At 41.6% G+C, this 20,399-nt stretch overlaps 2 protein-coding genes across 4 annotated transcripts in view; one reads left to right on the forward strand and one right to left on the reverse strand.

Moving 5' to 3' along the window:
• The window catches only part of KCTD20 (potassium channel tetramerization domain containing 20), a 47,146-nt gene that overhangs the window by 19,816 nt on the left and 6,931 nt on the right, over positions 1–20,399 (forward strand). Inside the window, exons 1-4 of one of the 2 annotated variants that reach the window (XM_054557433.2) lie at positions 6,660–6,771; positions 15,101–15,203; positions 15,571–15,691; positions 17,526–17,723. In XM_054557433.2, coding sequence (XP_054413408.1) covers positions 15,102–15,203; positions 15,571–15,691; positions 17,526–17,723 — 421 coding nt within the window. In that variant the 5' untranslated portion in view covers positions 6,660–6,771; position 15,101. Of the gene's footprint in view, positions 1–6,659; positions 6,772–15,100; positions 15,204–15,570; positions 15,692–17,525; positions 17,724–20,399 lie in introns of those variants that run through there. The other variant, XM_054557434.2, reaches the window with a different exon arrangement.
• The window catches only part of STK38 (serine/threonine kinase 38), a 73,833-nt gene continuing 64,059 nt past the window's right edge, over positions 10,626–20,399 (reverse strand). For both annotated transcript variants that reach the window (XM_063724671.1, XM_063724672.1), the window contains exon 14: positions 10,626–11,379. In XM_063724671.1, coding sequence (XP_063580741.1) covers positions 11,072–11,379 — 308 coding nt within the window. In that variant the 3' untranslated portion in view covers positions 10,626–11,071. The remainder of the gene's footprint in view (positions 11,380–20,399) is intronic.

Below are 20,399 nucleotides of genomic sequence, written 5' to 3' on the forward strand. Positions count from 1 at the left end.
TTTGCTTACATCTGCAAAGAGAAACATTAAAGATAAACTAACAAAACCAATGCTACGGTTTGAATGTATATGTCCCTCCAAAATTGTTATGTTGGAACTTAAACCCCCAAGGTGATACCATTAAGAGGGGAGGCCTTTAGGAGGTGATTAGGCCTTATAAAAGGGAATTGAAGGAACCTAGCTAGCCCTTCTCCTTCCATCATGTGAGGACACCTAGATGCCATCATCTTTGAGGAACAGGCCCTCACCAGATACCCAATTTGCCAGCACCCTAATCTTGCTTGGATTTCTCAGCCTCCAGAACTGTGAGAAAAGAAATTTCTGTTCTTTATGAATTACCCAGTCTCAGGCATTTTGTTTATAGCAGCACAAATGGGCTAAGACAACTGGTTATCTGTAGGGAATAAATAGGAACAGATTGAGAGGGAAAAGGGGAAGGACAGAGACTTCTCTGAACATTCCTTTTTTATGAGTCTTCAACTTCGGAACCATGTAAATGTTTTACATATTCAGGAAATACATTTTAAAAATAATGGAAAAATGCTATAATTGAATAAAAAGAAACAAATGAACCTACCTTACAGAACATACAGAGAAAAAATATACAGTAACTTTTGAATATAGCATGCTGACTGTACATCCTTCGTGGGATATGCTTTAAGGACAAAAAGAACTGCTCCCTTGACCAAAACACCTAAACTTAGTAGGTTTATTGTTACTAGTAATTTGACATTATAATTCTGAAACTAGTCTATGAACCAAGAATTTCAATGTGAAGGAAAAGATACACTAAGATAAAATGAGTTAGGAAAAACCAGTGTTAAATTTGAACTGAAAATATCAGTATAAACTCTATTTATGAATGAATGAGAGAGACTGGGTCTTGCTCTGTCATGGGTTGGAGTGCAATGGCATGATAATGGGTTACTACAGCCTTGACCTCCCAGGCTCAAGTGATCCTCCTTCCACAGCCTCCTGAGCAGCTGAGACAACAAGTGTACACCTTCACACACCCAGCTAATTTCTTATCTTTTGTAGAAACTCAGTACTTTTGGAATATGGTAGCCTCTTACTGTGAGTTCATAATAGTCCCAGAAGGAGGTCTTGTAGACATTTTAGATTTTCCCCATCCCCCTCTGTTTCCCCTCCCCCAAACTTCATCCCATTTTAACCTATTCCCAGAAATTCTGGGTGTCACCAGAGAGCATTATGTGCAGCAAAACAGAAAACCTGCTTAATAGAAAACATTAGCAGAGTTCTCATTAGCATGCATAAAGAAAAAGCACAATGGAACTAGACCAAGTGGTTTTCACATAAGAACAGACTGGAAGGGCTAGGATTTTTCAGTTTGGAATGAAGGTTTGGCAAAGATATAATTACTTCTTAAGTTTGATTATGGGATATGGGTTAAGGGCAGATTAGTTTATTTACCAAATTCTGTGGCATCCTACTTCATTTTCACCTCCTACCTCCTACACAGAGTGGAGATACGGTCCTAAGTATAAACAAGGGTACTGTCTTTTAAAAGATCATGTCCTTGCACCATTAACAGTATGAAATGGTGGCTCACGCCTGTAATCCCAGCACTTTGGGAGGCCAAGGTGGGTGGATCACGAGGTCAGGAGATCAAGACCATCCTAGCCAACATGATGAAACCCCGTCTGCACTAAAAATACAAAAATTAGCCGGGCGTGGTGGTGCGTGCCTGTAATCCCAGTTACTCAGGAGGCTGAGGCAGGAGAATCGCTTGAACCCGGGAGGCAGAGGTTGCAGTGAGCTGAGATCGTACCACTGCACTCCAGCTTGGGCAAGAAGGGTGAGATTCCGTCTCAAAAAAAAAAAAAACAGTATGCAAGCATTATGCTTTTGAGATACATCAATATTATTGCCCCCATGCCATTCCAATTAGTTTTTTTTTGTTTTGTTTGTTTTTTTTAATCTGAGTAGTTCAATGGTAGGATATTGAATTTATTTAAGGGCATAGTGATCTAGGTAAATATCTTGTTTTCTTCAGAAATAATTGATTAGGAGAAACTGCAAATAAGAAAATATATAAATTTATTATCTACAGGTTATTGTGGATTCATACTCAAGATGATTGTTCTAGAGAGAAACCAGTACATTCTTTTTTAGGTGCAAGGAATATGCAGAGATAATTTCACTATCAAAAACTGTATATACATTTTCCAAGATGGGGAGATGATGGTGATAAAACTATTTTGCTGTTCCAGGTCAGTAAAATCAAGATTTAACAAAATATGGGCCTTCATGGGAGGCCTGTGAAATAAATAATATATACTATTAAAATATATAGCTCCTCAGAGTGTATAAAATGCTTTCACAGAATGTATGGAAGTGAAGCATGAACTGGCTTGCTGAATGTTTTCTTTGCTTCACAGCTGTATATTCTGGGTTCCATTATTAATATACATTTTAACTCTTGCTGCTTTTCCAAAGCAGTCTCTTCAATTACTGTTAAGCTATAATAGGGTGGTGAACCTCTGGTTCTTGCACATTGCTGTGACCTTCAGAGTTGTGTTGACCAAAAAATAGTTTTGCAGCAATAGGGAATTATATTGTTGTTGGAGTGTTTTGTTTCTTTTTTTTTTTTTTTGAGATGGAGTCTCTCTCTGTCACCCAGGCTGGGGTGGTCTCAGCTCACTGCAATCTCTGCCTCCTGGGTTCAAGCGATTCTCCTGCCTCAGCCTCCTGAGTAGCTGGGACTACAGGTGTGTACCACCACAACCAGCTAATTTTTGTATTTTTAGTAGAGACGGGGTTTCACCATGTTGGCCAGGATGGTCTCGATCTCCTGACCTCAGGTGATCCACCCGCCTCAGCCTCCCAAAGGGCTGGGATGATAGGCATGAGCCACTGCGCCTGGCAGTGTTTTGCTTCTTTTTTTCTTTCTCTTTTTTTTTTTTTTTTTTTTTGAAACAGGGTCTTGCTCTGCTGCTCAGGCTGGAGTGCAGTGGTACAATCACAGCTCACTACAGCCTCGACCTCCTGGGCTTAAATCATCCTCCCGCCTCAGCTTCCCAAGTAGCTGGGACTACAGGCATGCGCCACCATGTCTGGCTAACTTTTAAATTTTTTTTTAGAGATGAGGTCTTACTATATTACCCAGGCTGGTCTTGAACTCTCAGGCTCAAGAGATCCTCCTGCCTTGGCCTCCCAAAGTTCTGAGACTACAGGTGTGAGCCACTGCGCCTTGCCTTTTTTTCTTTCCTTTTTTTTTCCGCCTTCAATCAGTTCTGAGGACAAAGATTCATTTGGGGGATGGCTACGGAAGTGAACCAGGGTAGGCAATGAAAATATCGTTCAAAGTTGAATGAAGCATCCATGCTGGAAGGGGAATAGAACCTTACTATTATATTTAAACTGCCTGCTCTGGTTTGTTGAAGAACTTGGTGTCAGTTTGCTTCTTAGGTTTCATAAGTCAAGAGATTTTTGTTCCATCATTCTGGGATTTTAGAGGAAATAGAGTTTATAGGGGACTTTGGGAAATGCTGGGTTCGGTGATATCTGAAAGTATGTGCCATTAAACATTAATCCTGGGCTGGGTGTGGTCATGCACACCTGTAATCCCAGCACTTTAGGAGGCCGAGGCGGGTGGATCACCTGAGGTCAGGAGTTTGAGACCAGCTTGGCCAACATGGTGAAACCCTGTGTCTACTAAAAATACAAAAATTAGCAGGGCGTGGTGGTGGGTGCCTGTAATCCCAGCTACTTGGGAGGCTGAGGCAGGAGAGTCGCTTGAACCCAGGAGGTGGAGGTTGCAGTGAGCTGAGATGGCGCCATTGCACTCCAGCCTGGGCAACAAGTGAAAGACTCCAAAAATCCTTCAGGATTTCTTTTTTTTTTTTTTTTTTTGAGACAGAGTTTCGCACTTTAGCCCAGGCTGGAGTGCAGTGGTGCCATCTCTGCTCACTGCAACCTCCACCTCCCAGGTTCACGCCATTCTCCTGCCTCAGCCTCCCGAGCAGCTGGGACTACAGGCACCCCCACCACTCCCGGGTAATTTTTCTATTTTTAATAGAGACATGTCAGCCAGGATGGTCTCGATCTCCTGACCTCGTGATCCACCCGCCCCAGCCTTCCGAAGTGCTGGGATTACAGGTGTGAGCCACTGCGCCTGGCTCTGAAGGATTTCTTGAAAAAAGAAATTCTGACGCCAAATCCATTTGGGAAAACTCTGCAAACTGAATCCTCTCTTGGAGTTCCATAGTACACTCTGATCTTACTCATCAAAAGCATTTGTTTGTTATAAACAACTTAAATATTCATAGGGAGGAGAGTAAAATTGTATTACTAGAATATTATACAGCCCTTAAAAATGAATGAACTAGATCTCAATCTTCAATCATGGATAGTTCTCAAGAACATTTAGAAAAACATTACAGAATGAGAATGATGCATATAGTACATAATTTGTGTGTTTTTTAAAAACTGTATGCTTTCCCCAGTATATCTGTATAATAAAAATGCATTTTAATAAAGTCTGAAAGGATTCATACCAAGCAAGTAATGATAGTTACTTGGAGAAATGACTGGGATTGGGAATGATGATCAAAAGGTCCTTTTTTGCATTATCTATAAGGTTTGAATTTTCTTAGGAATATATTTGTGTATTACTTATAATAAAAATTAATTAAATGCAAATACCTGTTAAGTGCTGAGAAAGTTACTTTATTTTCCCTCCGTGGTGATACCTACCCTGCTAAATTCCAAGTACATCCATTTATTAGTTCACCATATACAAATTAAACTGATTTTGGAGCCCTGTTTTTATAAACTAGGACATTTTTTATACCATGATAACAAAATGATTTTCTTACATTATGAAGATTAAATTATGTGGCTTATACAGTCTAGTCCATGCAAGTTCTCAAGAAGGAGGCTCAGTCAAGCTTATTGTGTGTTGGTTCAAGAGATCTTTTCGAGTGCAACAAAGAGAAGTTTGAACTTGGTTCTTGAGCAGCTAGAGGAGCTGTAAGCAGATTGGAATATTATGGTTCAAAACCAGTTAAGATTAAAGAAGCAGACCGTCTTTGGTAATGTTCTTTCCAATTCCATGGACCTTGTTCTTTATCTTATTCTGTAGACTTGATTTTGACATCTGAGCCAAACTTGAAGGCACTGGTGGTTCTGTTTGACTTTACCAATCACCAAACATCAGTTTTAAATGGCTGCATTTTTGTAATATAAATACTTTATTTTTAAGAAAGGATAATTGTGAAAAAAGCTGTAGTCACATTGAAGGTTTTCTATCAATACATTCACTTTATTCCTTCAATTTGCTTAATAAGAGCCATTGTCTGAGAAAGATTTCATCAACTGAAAGTATCTCTTCTTTAGCATGATTTATTTTCAGGCATATTCCTCTATCCATCTTATCAAAGTGATCATTTTTACATTTCATCTAAGTGAAAACTTGGATCAGGGCATAAACTGATCAATTTTTTGCTAAAAATATTTTAATATATGTTATGAAGGGATTCAAAATTTCATTTACATTACAGATATTTACTATGTTTATTTTTTATAGATGTTTATTGGCACCTACCACATGCTTGGTATGCCAGGAAATTCGGAGTATTAAAATGCATTACTGCCCTTAGTGAGCTTCCTGTTTCCTAAAATATTAAGCATGTAATCTATATGCATACAAATTACTGGTGATTTAAGATGATTCTTCCACCAGAATGCCAGTGGAAATTTGTACAGTGTAAACTGTGAAAGTGCTAAGTAGAGTGAACTTCAGGAATATTTTGAGTAGCCACCATCGAGGATGGAAGGGTTGCAGGGCGTGATTAACCAGCAGAAAGTTACGACGCCCCCTGTGTGGCTGCTGTGGGATCTCCATCCTGCCTGATCATTGGGGGTCTTGCACGTGGCAGTCACATAATGTGTGTTGTTCATGGGGACTCTGCACTGCTTTCGAGAGAGATGAATGACATGATTAGCTTTATAGCCAGTGTGATTTTGAGGTGGGGTTTCGAGATTGAGCATAAGGTATACAAAGTGAAAGAGAGAAAAGGGGAGATAAAAAGGAGAACTTGAGCTCTACAATCAGAATTAGCTTTTTTCTTCAGCTCAGATGATTCTCACACTGGCTTTAAGGTTGTGATTGTTTTTTAACTTCCTGGTGCTTAATTGTTGCAAGAGTGTATGTGTCAATTTTTAAAAAACATAGGTTTTCTTTAGTTGAAAAGTTGGACTCTCTGCTGCCCTATGTCTCTGTAATATGAATACCACAAAATTATTGTACCACCATTTAATGTAGAATTGATCATGAATGTGGCCAAAGTCAGTGAATCTGATGTCTGTTCATGGATAAAATTATTCCCTGGTAACAAGTTTATCTGCATTCTTAGTGATTTGATAAAGACCATTTAAATCAGCCCAATTCCTGTCGATATAAAAATCACAAAAGTGTTTAAGATGCCTATTTCTCCTGAGAATAGGAATGCTAGCTGTCAGTTTTCTAGTTTGGCTTTCATACCATGGAAGTCCTTAGAAATCTGTTTTGTGAGTTCTAAATCATGCATATTCCTGTGTTCCAGGATTTCTCTCTGATCAAAAGACAGTTCAGGACTCAGAATCTAAGGATGAATGTTCACCGTGGCAGTGACAGTGACAGGTTATTGCGGCAGGAGGCCAGCTGCTTAGTGGATGATACTTCAGCTGCAGCCCAAGAAAAAGAAGGAAATAGCCTGGCTTCATCTGGTCCTTATAATCTTACTTATCCTCTAGGTCCCAGGAATGAAGGTACAGTGATTAGCTCTTGACTTAATTTGGGGGGCTTTCCAATACCAGAGCATCTACTCTACCCAGAAGGCATGAATGTTTTTAATCTAAATAAATTATCCAATTAATTGCTTAGCTTGCATATCACAATTACATAAAGCTGACCTTCACAGAAACTCTCCACTTATTTAATCGGTCTAGCACATCTAATATGGTGATAATGGTATTAAAACAAACAAACAAAAACAGCCACAGGTTTGGAGTCAGAAGACATATTCAGCTTCTAGCTCAGCTGCTTATTAGTTGTAACCATGGATGAGATCCTCAGTCTTTCTGAGCCCTGCTTTTTCTTTTCTTTATTTTTTATTTTTATTTTTATTTTTTGAGATGGGGTCTCACTCTTCACCCAGGTTGGAGTGCAGTGGCGTGATCTTGGCTCACTGCAGCTCTGCCTCCCAGGCTCAAGTGATCCTCCCACCTCAGCCTCACGAGTTGCTGGGACCACAGGTGGGTACCACCACACCCAGCTAACTTTTTACATTTTTGGTAGAGACAGGGTTTCACCATTTTGCCAAGGCTGGCGAGCCTCACTTTCTTAATCTAGAAAACAAGGCTATTAATATTCTTCCTAGGCCCGGCACAGTGGCTCACGCCTGTAATCCCAGCACTTTGGGAGGCCAAAGCAGGTGGATCACTTGAGGTCAGGACTTCAAGACCTGCCTGGCCAATGTGGTGAAACCCCCATCTCTACTAAAAATAAAAAAATTAGCCGGGCGTGGTGGCAGATGCCTGTAATCTCAGCTACTTGGGAGTATGAGGCACGAGAATCGCTTGAACCTGGTAGGCGGAGATTGCAGTGAGCCAAGATCACACCACTGCACTCCAGCCTGAGCAAGAGAGGGAGACTGTGTCTCAAAAAAAAAAATTCTTCCTACCTCACAAGGCTAGTAGATTAACAAGTTAATAGATGTGAAAGCTCCTGATAAACTGAGATTCTTTTTAACTTTTAATTAAAACAACAGCACCAATAATAGCAACTACCATTTATCGAACATTCACTGTACTAGGAACTTTACATACATTCTTTAGATCAGGGGTGGCAAACTGGTCACATCTGTCTACCTGTTTTTGTAAATGAAATTTTAATGAAACAGCCATCATGTCCATATTGTCTATGGCTGTCTTCCTGCTACAGTAGTGGCAGAGACTGACCACAAGCCTAAAATATTTACTTTGTGGCCCTTTATGGAAAATTTGCTGACTCTACTCCAGATTAGTCCTTACAACTGTTATCCTTGTTTTGCAGATGAGGAAACTGAGGCTTAGAAAGCTTCGGTAACTTGCTCAGGTTCACATTGCTAGGAGGAAGTGGGCTGAGATGATTTCTATATGTGTATTAACTGACAGAAAAGCCTATGACTGCCGCTGAAGAGTACACCATTAGGGAGAACTTGTGCAAGGAGTCTGTTTTACTACTCACCCATTTAAGCAGTATAGAACCTGAGGTTTCTTCTTCGGGTTTCGGAATAAACCCATTTTAATTGCTTCATTATTGGGGAGAAATCAAGCATTCTAAAGAACTGAATTAGTAATTCTGGTATCTTTTTTTTTTTTTTTTTGAGACGGAGCCTCACTCTGTTGCCCAGGCTGGAGTGCAGTGGCGCGATCTCGGCTCACTGCAAGCTCCGCCTCCCGGGTTCACGCCATTCTCCTGCCTCAGCCTCCCGAGTAGCTGGGACTACAGGCACCCGCCACCATGCCTGGCTAATTTTTTGTATTTTTAGTAGAGACAGGGTTTCACCGTGTTAGCCAGGATGATCTCGATCTCCTGACCTCGTGATCCTCCCGCCTCGGTCTTCCAAAGTGCTGGGACTACAGGCGTGAGCCACGGCGCCCGGCCCAGGTATCTATTTCATTTTTAATAAACAGCACCTCAAGTGTGAAAGCCTATCCTGGTGATCAAAGTGGGTTGCCTGTGGGTTACCTGGAAGCGTAGCTTTTGGTGTGCAAACATGAGACCACATTGAAAGTTCATGAGAAGCTATGGGATGTGAACTCTAAATAGGTTTTGATCTAGATTTTTGTTGCCTTTTATCTACAAACAAATGGGAAAAAAACTAAGTGTCCTCTACCCAACAATTTATTTGGTTGTCTGAGTGTAGGAAATCAGACTAATTTCCCAGAGGTCATGGGCATTAATCATGTTCCTGAATTTGTTTACAAATTTTATAAACAAGAGGAGTGGGAGTAATTCAGTTGTATTGATAACAGTTTTTTTTCTTTTTTTTTTTTTTCAAAAAGGGCTTGAAGAAAAGATAGAAAAATGTTAACAAATCTTGCCAAATGTAGGTGATGGGGCGTATGTATTATATTAAGTTTGTGCTTCCCTATGTTTGGAATTTTTCATTAAAAAACTTTTTTTACATTAAAACAAAATAGGGCTGGGTGTGGTGGCTCACACCTATAATCCCAACACTTTGGGGAGCCAAGGTGGGCAGATCACTTGAGGAGACTGCCTATTTAAAAGAACCCTCTGGTGGTAATCCTTTGTAAATACTTACTTCTGATTATCTTCTATATACATCCAGATTTCATATATCTAGTTTTAAGCCTGTTTTGTATCATGCAGTATTTTACATATATATATAATTTTTTTTTTTTTTTTTTTGAGACGGAGTCTTGCTCTGTTGCCTAGGCTGGAGTGCAGTGGTGCAATCTTGGCTCACTGCAACCTCCACCTCTCAGGTTCCAGAGATTCTCCTGCCTCAGCCTCCTGATAGCTGGGATTACAGGCACCCACCACCACTTCTGGCTAATTTTTTTTTTTTTTTTTTTTTTTTGAGACAGAGTCTCACTCTGTCGCCCAGGCTGGAGTGCAGTGGCGCGATCTCGGCTCACTGCAAGCTCTGCCTCCCGGGTTCATGCTATTCTCCTGCCTCAGCCTCCTGAGTAGCTGGGACTACAGGCACCCACCACCACACTCGGCTAATTTTTTGTACTTTTAGTAGAGATGGGGCTTCACCGTGTTAGCCAGGATGGTCTCGATCTCCTGACCACAGATGATCTGCCCACCTTGGCTTCCCAAAGTGCTGGGACTACAGGTGTGAGCCACCGCACCCGGCCTATTTTTAAGTGCTCTCACATCCTTAATTTCAGTTTATAAGTGAAACAGCCCTGTGAGGTATATGGAGTGAACATTATTTATCCTCATTATATAGATGATGGACCAGGTAGAAAAATTAAATAAATTAACTGGCCAGGCGCGGTGGCTCACCCCTGTAATCCCAGCACTCTGGGAGGCCAAGGCGGGCAGATCACGAGATCAGGAGATAGAGACCATCCTGGCTAACACGATGAAACCTTGTCTCTACTAAAAAATACAAAAAATTAGCCAGGCATGGTGGCAGGCGCCTGTAGTCCCAGCTGCTTGGGAGGCTGAGGCAGGAGAATGGCGTGAACCCGGGAGGCGGAGCTTGCAGTGAGCCGAGATCGCGCCACTACACTCCAGCCTGGGCGACAGTGTGAGACTCCATCTCAAAAAAAAAAAAAAAGGAAAGGAAAGAAAAATTAAATAAATTGCTTAAAGAAAACAGCTTTTTGGTGATACTAAGAAACAGATTTCATGAATGAATCCTAATGCCATTTGCACTGGAACTTTTCTGCTGAGAGTAAGACCTGCCTTTTTGGAAAAATAGTGTAGGTGATGTTAGGATTCTCCTGTACATAGTGAAAATGCCTTTTACTGTGAATTTCTAGGAAAAGTAATATATTGGAAAATTAAAGACTATCATTATCCCTTCTGAAAAATAAAATTTTAAAACAATTTTGAAGAATCTGAAAATGAATAGTTTTGGCACATATTAGTAGCAGGTTCCTTAAATAAAACACAGGAAATATAAAAGTATTATTTAGCAATAGAAGTGAAAACAAGTAAAAAGTGATTGCCTCTGAACCAACACCAGGGAAGGTATAGGGAATAGCAGGGGAGACTGCTGGGCCTCCATGTAAATTCTTCTCTACTGTTTTTCTTAACCATATACATAGTTTACTTTAGAAAATTTAAATAATGTTCAAGTATGGGCATCCTGCCTTCATCCTCTCCCTCCCCCAACCCTCACATGTACATGGAAGAGATCCAATATAAGTCTCTAGTTTTTTTGTTTGCTTGCTTTTTACTTGCTGTAGGCAAGAGGTTTTTTTTGCCTGTGAACACCTAAAATTTGGGGTTTACTTGTTGTTTTAAAGAAGACAGGGTTTATTTTTCTCTCAAGGCTTTTGCTCTCAAGTTGTTTTGGTTTCTTTGTATGTTCTTTTAGACCTCTCACTTGACTATGCCTCTCAGCCAGTGAATCTTCAGTTCCCTCACATAATGCCCCTTGCTGAAGACATCAAAGGTTCTTGCTTCCAAAGTGGGAATAAACGGAACCATGAACCTTTTATTGCTCCAGAAAGATTTGGAAACAGTAGTGTGGGCTTTGGCAGTAATTCCCATTTCCAAGCACCAGAGAAAGTGACGCTTCTCGTAGATGGCACACGTTTTGTTGTGAATCCACAGATTTTCACTGCTCATCCGGATACCATGCTGGGAAGGTAACTGATGATAATTTTCTTCCAAATTCATTCTGTTCTCTATAAATAAAAATACCTGCTGTTTATCTTGCATTAGATATAACAATAAAAAGCATTGTATAGGTTGGGCGCGGTGGCTCACGTCTGTAATCCCAGCACTTTGGGAGGTCGAGGCAGGCAGACCACCTGAGGGCAGGAGTTTGAGACCAGCCTGGCCAACATGGTGAAACCCCATCTCTACTAAAAATACAAAAATTAGCTGGGTGTGGTGGCGGGCGCCTATAATCCCAGCTGCTACTTGGGAGGCTGAGGCAGGAGAATCGCCTGAACCCGGAAGGTGGAAGTTGCAGTGAGCCAAGACCGCACCATTGCACTCCAGCCTGGGTGACAGAGCAAGACTCCGTCTCAAAAAAAAAAAGCATTGTATTTTTATTTTTCTGCCCTCATACATTTGTGAAAGGGAGGGCAAGCTGGTAAAAGCCTAATACGTGTTGGTATTTCGGGGTGGGGAGAGTACTTCATTTACAAAGCCAGTATAGTAAAATGAGCCCCACAAAAGGAAATAAAATCTATTTGGAAACTATGAAAAAATAACCTGCTAAATCTCATTCTCTGCTCCTCTACAAATTCACTCTAAGTAATGTTTTCAGAGTTTCACAGGTCAAAGATGCTGGGGGTAAGGTGAGACCTAAATCTTGCTCCCTTTTTTTAAAAAAAATAAATAAAAAACAGTATTAGGCAAATGTTCTGCATGGCACAAGAACAAAGCTATTTTACTGAAAAGCATTTCCCTGCCATCTATTGCAAGTTTTATGCTTGGCAACAGGTGTTATGCTGTCATTTTCTAATGCTTCCATTACTATTCAAGTTTCTTGAAATGGAATCTTTAAATGGAATCTTTAAACCTAGTTGTTTTGTTGTTTGTTTCATAATTGCCCTCTTTATTCTTCATGGTCCATTCTCTGTGCTGCTTCATTCAGATTTATCTCCTCTTAACTGTCTCTGGCCCCCAGATTTTTAGGGTTAGAGTTTAGGAAATGGAAATAGCCTACTAAGAAGGAACACTGTCCAGGAAGGAGTCTCAGAGCCTGGGCTAGGAGTAAAGAGATTGTCTTTCTGGCCAACCATAGACCTTAACCTAAGGAAGAGCAAATTGGGATAAGAGTAAAAATAGTAATAATAATGATATTATACATGTAGATTTGGCTTTTGATCATTTTCATCTACTTAGAAGTAGATTTTATTTTGCTTAGAGATCTAACTCAGGACTTTGAATTAATTTAAACTGAGTTAGAAATTTGAATTGATCACACTAATTTATTGAATTCTAGGCTAAATAGAATCCAGCCATTCAAATATATGTGTATTTGAACATATAAATTCACAGTGAACCACTTTTTTTTCTTTTTTTTGAGACAGAGTCTCACTCTGTCAGCAAGGCTGGAGGGCAGTGGTGCAATCTCAGCTCACTGCAACCGCCGCCTCCCGGGTTCAAGCAATTCTCCTGCCTCAGCCTCCCAAGTAGCTGGGATTACAGGTGTGTGCCACCACGCCCGGCTAATTTTTGTATTTTTAGTGGAGACGGGCTTTCACCACGTTGGTCAGGCTGGTCTTGAACTCCTGACCTCGTGATCCGCCCACCTCAGCCTCCCAAAGTGCTGGGATTACAGGCGTGAGCCACTGCGCCTGGCCACAGTGAACCACTTTTTAATTAGAACCAAACCTGTCTACATATTTCTTAAATGTCTGAATTAAGATAAAAGTAGAACATGAAAACATTTTCCAGACTGGCCCTCTATTTTTTGTCAGGCTTGACTTCCTGTTCTCAGTTTGGGTATTACCATCATTCCTACCCCCTGAAAAAAGTGTTTCTCAGTGCAGGCTGGCTGTTTTAGGTATGTTGCCTCTGAAAGTAGTGATCAAGAGAAGAAAGGCAAATGTTTTCTGGGTAACAGATTCTTGGGTGACACTGGTTTTTTGAATCTTGGAATGGGTCGTCCCATGAAGAGGAGAGTCTGGTTCTTTATCTGTATGGTTCATTCGGCTGAATTGGCAAGGTCGTAAATTCTGTAAGTTATTTAGATTTGTTCTGTTTTGTGGCTCCCTGTCCTGTGATTATATACAGTACTTGTAAGCCTAGCCAGTGAGCTTACAGATGTGGGCCACTAGTCACAAGGGGAGAAGCTGAGAGAAACAGAATGGATTAATGCAGATCCATGCCACTACTAAATAAATAACTCTGAGCTGAAGTCCAACTGATAATAAATGGGGGGATTATAGTTATAATATGTTCACTATTTTTATTCAAAGCTCTCTGAGCTAGACTTCATTCAACCAGAGCATTCCAGAAAAACATCTGCATTCTTTGGAGGCTACTTTTATCAAGATGGAATCCTTATGTGTGGTACAGTTATTTGGGAAGCACGTGAAATGGAATCATTTTCTTTTCTTTTTTTTTTTTGAGACGGAGTCTCACTCTGTCGCCCAGGCTGGAGTGCAGTGGCGCGATCTCAGCTCACTGCAAGCTCTGCCTCCTGGGTTCACACCATTCTCCTGCCTCAGCCTCCCACACAGCTGGGACTACAGGCACCCACCACCACGCCCGGCTAATTTTTTGTATTTCTTTTTTTAGTAGAGACAGGGTTTCACCATGCTAGCCAGGATGGTCTCGATCTCCTGACCTTGTGATCCGCCCACCTCAGCTCCCAAAGTGCTGGGATTACAGCCATGAGCCACCACACCCAGCCGAAATGGAATCATTTTCAGACCTTTGAAAAGCAGCCAGTTCAGGCTGGAGGACAACAGTTGTGAACAGCTGAACAGCAACACTTCCCAGCAGTTTAAGGAAGGAAATGGCAGTGAACCCCCATTTGATTGGGAAGTCAAATCTTAGGCTGGTTGAAGATAGCAGCTGCCTGCCCTATCCTTTGTGTTATCTAACCATTCCACAGCTCATACACAGAAGTGCAGCAGGAGTGGAAGTCATGGGGTCATTTAGACTGCAAGGGATCTGACAGAAGGAGGAAGGATGGGGAGAGGCGAATAAGAAAAGCTCTTTTCCCTGTACCCTCATGACTTCTGAGTTCATGCTGACAGCAAGCCTGTCTCTCTGAAATGCAGTAAACTGCTGATAAGCCTAATACCTACTACCCTCCTTTTCTGCTTGATCTGAAAATCCCATCATTAGTTATTCTTTGTATTGAGTAAGGCCATTTTTCCCCCAGAGCTCCACTATTAAGACATACCAGGAAAGTATTAATATAGCTGCATCTAACAGAAGATGAGATGTTGAAAAGTGAAGCTCAGAAATATTGATGAATGGCATATTAGATAGGTCAGTATTGACAGACGAGGGGACAGGAATAAAAAGGAGCCTAGATGCTGTCTTTCTGAGCTGTGAGTATAGAAAAGCAGGTTCTTGGGCAGTGGGGAGGCCATGAAAGGCCACCATCTCAACACAGATATTTTCCAAGGGCCACCTCTGCAGTTGCTATTTACTGCATTTACTGCCAAAGAAACTCACTACAGATGAACTTTGTGGACTTGATCCTTCATTCTTCTTTGTACACAGATGCTTAAAGCAATTGCCTTTTTTTCCTGTCTGAAGGGAGCTTCCTGAGACTTGAGTTGTCTTGTAGGCATTGGGTTCCAGTGCTGTGTTTTTAATTTATACTATGAGAGAGTGGGATGGAGTCTTCCAGAATGAGGTGGAGAAGGGAGAAGTCTCATCTGTGAAGAATCATGATGGAGAAGATAACATTATTGCCTGGATATCTTTCAGGATGTTTGGACCAGGAAGAGAGTACAACTTCACTCGGCCCAATGAGAAGGGAGAGTATGAGATTGCTGAAGGCATCAGTGCAACTGTATTTCGCACAGTGCTGGTGTGTGGTAGCCTTTTTTGTTACATTCTCTTCCCCAGGGGCATGTGTGATCAATAGCCTTGAGAGTTCCATCAACTATGTTATTGACTTTAGAGTCTCTGGTTTCCAGTTGTTTCCTTTCTCCCTTTGTTTTCTATTCCTGTAACTTTTAAGTCCTTGCTTGTTTGTATGTGAGCTCTATCAGTTATCAAGTTCTGGTTAAACAAGTCAAGATAGCCAGGAGCTGTTTTGCCATCTAATGAATCATCCAATTTGGTGATAATTCCAGTAGCTCATTGCTTTAACAGAACCAGGAATGCACAGAGATGGAGAAGTAATTTTTCATCTTGTTCTCTGCCTACATTTTTTCTTCCTGATCTATTTACAGGATTATTATAAAACCGGTATCATCAATTGTCCTGATGGCATCTCTATCCCAGATCTTAGAGATACTTGTGATTATCTCTGCATTAATTTTGACTTCAACACTATCCGATGTCAAGATCTGAGTAAGTACAGGAGCAGCTGCCAGCTGCACTTAAGCAGCTGAACTTTGAGTTTTCTTGGAAGTCATTGTTTTTTTTTTTTTTTTTTTTTTTGAGACAAGAGTCTCACTCTGTCGCCCAGGCTGGAGTGCAGTAGCACGATCTCGGCTTACCGCAACCTCCGCCTCCTGGGTTCAAGGGATTCTCCCTGCCTCAGCCTCCCGAGTAGCTGGGATTACACATACCTGCCACCACACCTGCCTAATTTTTGTATTTTTAGTAGAGATAGGGTTTTGCCATGTTGACCGGGCTGGTTTTGAACTCCTGACCTCAGGTGATCTGCCACCCTCAGCCTCCCAAAGTGCTGGGATTATAGGCGTGAGCCAAGCCCAGCTGATATTTTCTATTACTAAACAGAAGGAGTTTCAAGTGTAGTTTGAAAATCTGCAGAGGCAGAGATGTGATACTAACTAACCCTTTTCCTCTCTTAGTTCAAAGCACTGTGAGGAACTGGAGTAGACAAAGGAAAACAGATAGTAGTTTCTAAATGGAGCCTGACCAGTGGGAGACCAAGCTGACTGCTTCCCTCTTGGGACTTTGGTGTCTCGACTCTAACAAACAAGGATACTGATTGTCTAACATGAGCAACAGTTCACTAATAAAGTCAAACAGCACAAATTGGCCAGGTTCTCCTGATCATGATATTGCTTTTTTTTTTTTTTAATTTGAGATAGGGTCTTGCTACTGTGTTGCTCAGGCTGGTCTCAAACTTCTGGCCTCAAGCAGTCCTCCCACCTCAGCCTCCTGAGTAGCTGGGACTACAGGTACATGCCACCACGCCTGGCTTATTATTATTGTTTTGTTTTGGAGACAAGAGTCTCGCTCTGTCGCCCAGGCTGGAGTGCAGTGGCACAATCTCAGCTCACTGCAGCCTCCGCCTCCTGGATTCAAGCAATTCTCCTGCCAGAGCAGCTGGGATTACAGGCGTGTGCCACCATGCCCGGCTAATTTTTATATTTTTAGTAGAGATAGGGTTTCACCATGTTGGCCAGCCTGGTCTTGAACTCCTGACCTCAAGTGATCTGCCACCTCGGCCTCCCAAAGTGCCGAGGTTACAGGCGTGAGCCACTGTGCCTGGCCTATTATTATTAACTTAGTGTTTGCTAAGTGCTTTATAGATACGGACTTGCTTAAATCTTATAACAGTCCTGAAAGATGGGTGATAACCTCATTTAAGAAATTAGCTTATTCAGAGCTCTAGGCATTAAGGCTAGGATTAGAACTCAGATTGTGTGACTGCAAACTCCATGCTCTTATTACCTGGGCTTCCTGAAATTATATAAATAACTATTCTCTGAATTTCATGATACATTTCCCTGCATGTTGCATGAAAGCCCCTGTATGTGTGATTTCTTTACTGAGTGTATTACACATTTAGAGCAAGTCCTTTGGTGTCACCAAAATTCAGATTATTCCTCTATTATGGTGCTCTGACTCCATGAAATCAGGATCCAAACCATCTTCAGAAGAGGTACTACAAAGAATCGTCCCCAAATGATGATTTTGTCTCTTATAGAATTAACATTTATGGTCTGACCTTGTAAGTCCAACAAAACCTCAACTGATCAGAATGCTCAAGGATTATTAAACATGAGTAAATCGAAGAGTGGTAGGATAGGAGACATACCTTAACAAAGCTTAATTATCACCCTGGAGCAGGAAACAATCTCTTTGCCTTTAAATGTGCCACTTCTCTGAACCTCATCAATGATAACAGCCATTCTCTCATAGTCTTTTTCACTCCAGTAATATGTGCATTTAGGCAGAAAGCATGTTCACCTACATTTTCTCTCTGCAGGTGCTTTACTCCATGAACTGTCTAATGACGGTGCTCATAAGCAGTTTGATCACTACCTCGAAGAGCTGATCTTGCCCATCATGGTGGGCTGTGCCAAGAAAGGAGAGCGAGAGTGCCACATTGTTGTGCTGACAGATGAGGATTCTGTGGACTGGGATGAAGACCACCCTCCACCAATGGGGGAGGAATATTCCCAAAGTAGGAGCTTCTAGCATGGTGTAGATGTTTTCAGCAAGAAACTCGCTACCTGGAGTAGCAGCTTGATCCTAGAACCAATGTGAATATCAATGTTGAGCCTGTGATGAGCACACTCACCTGGATGACAAATCCCTAGTGATGCAGGTCTAGCCTTTATGCTGGGGAACACAGTGAATGTTGTTACACCATTCACTCTTTCTCTGGTGTCTCGTACTGTGTAAGATACTGAGGCAGCACATTAAATGATGGTGTCATTTTTCTCTTAATTCATTTTTAAATCCTTTTGAATTGGTAATAAGTCAAAATTCAAAAAACATAAAAAGATATACACTAAAAAGTCTTATTCTCACTCCTGCCCCATCTATCCAGTTTTGCTTCTCAATTTCTTTTACAGGCTTCCAGGTATATTCAATGGACACATATAACCAATTACTTGTTTTCTCCTCCTTTTTCAAATGTACCATATTATACAACTGTTCTATGCCATGTGTTAACAAAAATCTTTGACATTCTGGGCCAGGCGCGGTGGCTCATGCCTGTAATCCCAGCACTTTGGGAGGCTGAGGCAGGCGAATCATGAGGTCAGGAGTTCGAGACCAGTCTGGCCAACATAGTGAAAGCCCATCTCTACTAAAAATACAAAAAATTAGCCAGGCATGGTGGCGTGCACCTGTAGTCCCAGCTACTCAGGAGGCTGAGGCAGGAGAATCAGGTGAACCTGGGAGGCGGAGGTTGCAGTGAGCCAAGATCATGCCATTGCGCTCCAGCCCAGGCGACAGTGTGAGACTCCATCTCAAAAAAAAAAAAAAAAAGAAAAATCTTCAACATTCTTTTTTGTGGCTCTATAGTGTTCCCTTGCACAAATGTGCCATAGTTGATTTAACCAGCCATTATTGGACGTTTAAACTATTGGCCAGGCACAGTGGCTCATACCTGTAATCCCAGCACTTTGGGAGGCCGAGGTGGGAGGATTGCTTGAGGTCAGGAGTTCGAGACCAGCCTTGCCAATATAGTGAAACCCCATCTCTATTAAAAATACAAAAATTAACTGGGCGTCGTGGCTCGTGCCTGTAATCCTAGCTACTCTGGAGGCTGAAACAGGAGAATCACTTGAACCTAGGAGGCGGAGGTTGCAGTGAGACAAGATCACACCACTGCACTTCAGCCTGAGCGACAGAGCAAGACTACGTCTCAAAAAAAAAAAAAAAAAAAAAAAAAAAAGATTAGCCGGGCATGGTGGCCCATGCCTGTTGTAATCCCAGCTACTCAGGAGGCTGAGAGGCAGGAGAATCATTTGAACCCAGGAGGCAGACATTGCAGTGAGCCGAGATCATGCCTTTGCACTACAGCCTGGGTAACAGAGCGAGACTCCGTCTCAAAAAAAAAAAAAATTATACCTTTATAATTTTGATAGATGTTGCCAAATTATCCTCCATAAAATTTGTACCAATTTACACTCACAAAACAATACATGACAGGTTTGTTTCCCACCCCCTCACCAAAACAGTGGCTTTTTCTTTTTTTTTTTTTTTTTTTTGAGACAGAGTCCCGCCTCCTGGGTTCAAGTGATTCTCATGCCTCAACCTCCCGAGAAGCTGGGACTACAGGTGCGTGCCACCAAGCCCGGCTAATTTTTGTATTGTTAATAGAAACAGGGTTTCACCATGTTGGCCAGGCTGGTTTCAAATTGCTGACCTCAAATAATCCACCCGCCTCAGCCTCCCAAGTGCTGGGATTGCAGGCACCATGCCTGGCCAACAGTGGCTTTTTAAAAAATTTTTTTACAGATAGAATCTTGCTCTTTCACCCAGGCTGGAGTGCAGTGGTGCAGTCATGGCTCACTGCAGCCTCAAACTCCTAGTCTTAAGTGATTCTCCCACCTCAGCCTCCAAGTAGCCTGGGCTGCAGGTGTGTGTCACCATGATTGGCTAATTTTTTTTTTTTTAATTTTGTGTAGAAATGGGTTCTATGTTGCCTTGCCTAGGCTAGTCTCAAACTCCAGGCCTCAAGCCATCTTCCTGCATCTGCCCTGCAAAGTGTTGGGATTACAGGTGTGAGCCACTGTGCCTGGCCCCAAAACAGTGTTTTTAAAACTTTTATCTTTGCTACTTTCTTCATAGGTAAAAAAAACTGCAGAATCTCATGATTGGCATGAGTTTTAATTACATTTCTTATTTCATGAGTGAGGCTGAAATTTTTTTTTTTTTTTTTTTTGAGATGGTGTCTCCCTTCTCTTGGCCAGGCTGGAGTGCAATGGCGTGATCTTGGCTCACTGCAACTTCTGCCTCCAGGGTTCAAGTGCTTCTTCTGCCTCAGCCTCCCGAGTAGCTGGGATTACAGGCACCCACCACTATGCCTAATTTTTGTATTTTTAGTAGAGACGGGGTTTCACCATGTTAGCCAGGCTGGTCTCCAACTCCTGACCTCAACTGATCTGCCTGCCTCGGCCTCCCAAAGTGCTGGGATTACAGGTGTGAGCCACCACACCCAGCCAAAATCTTTTTAGTTTGCAAGAGCCATTGTAATTTCTTTTTTTGTTAATAGTGTTTGTGCCTTTTGCCCATTACAAAATCAGATTGTTAGTTTTTTATTTAGTGATTTGTGAAAGCTCTATTTGTGGCAGCTCTTTCTAATTAAGGAAATTAGCCTTTTATGAGTTGCAAATATTTTCTCATT

This window comes from Pongo abelii, chromosome 5 (assembly GCF_028885655.2).
Source record: "Pongo abelii isolate AG06213 chromosome 5, NHGRI_mPonAbe1-v2.0_pri, whole genome shotgun sequence".
In the NCBI taxonomy this organism is placed as follows: Eukaryota; Metazoa; Chordata; class Mammalia; order Primates; family Hominidae; genus Pongo; species Pongo abelii.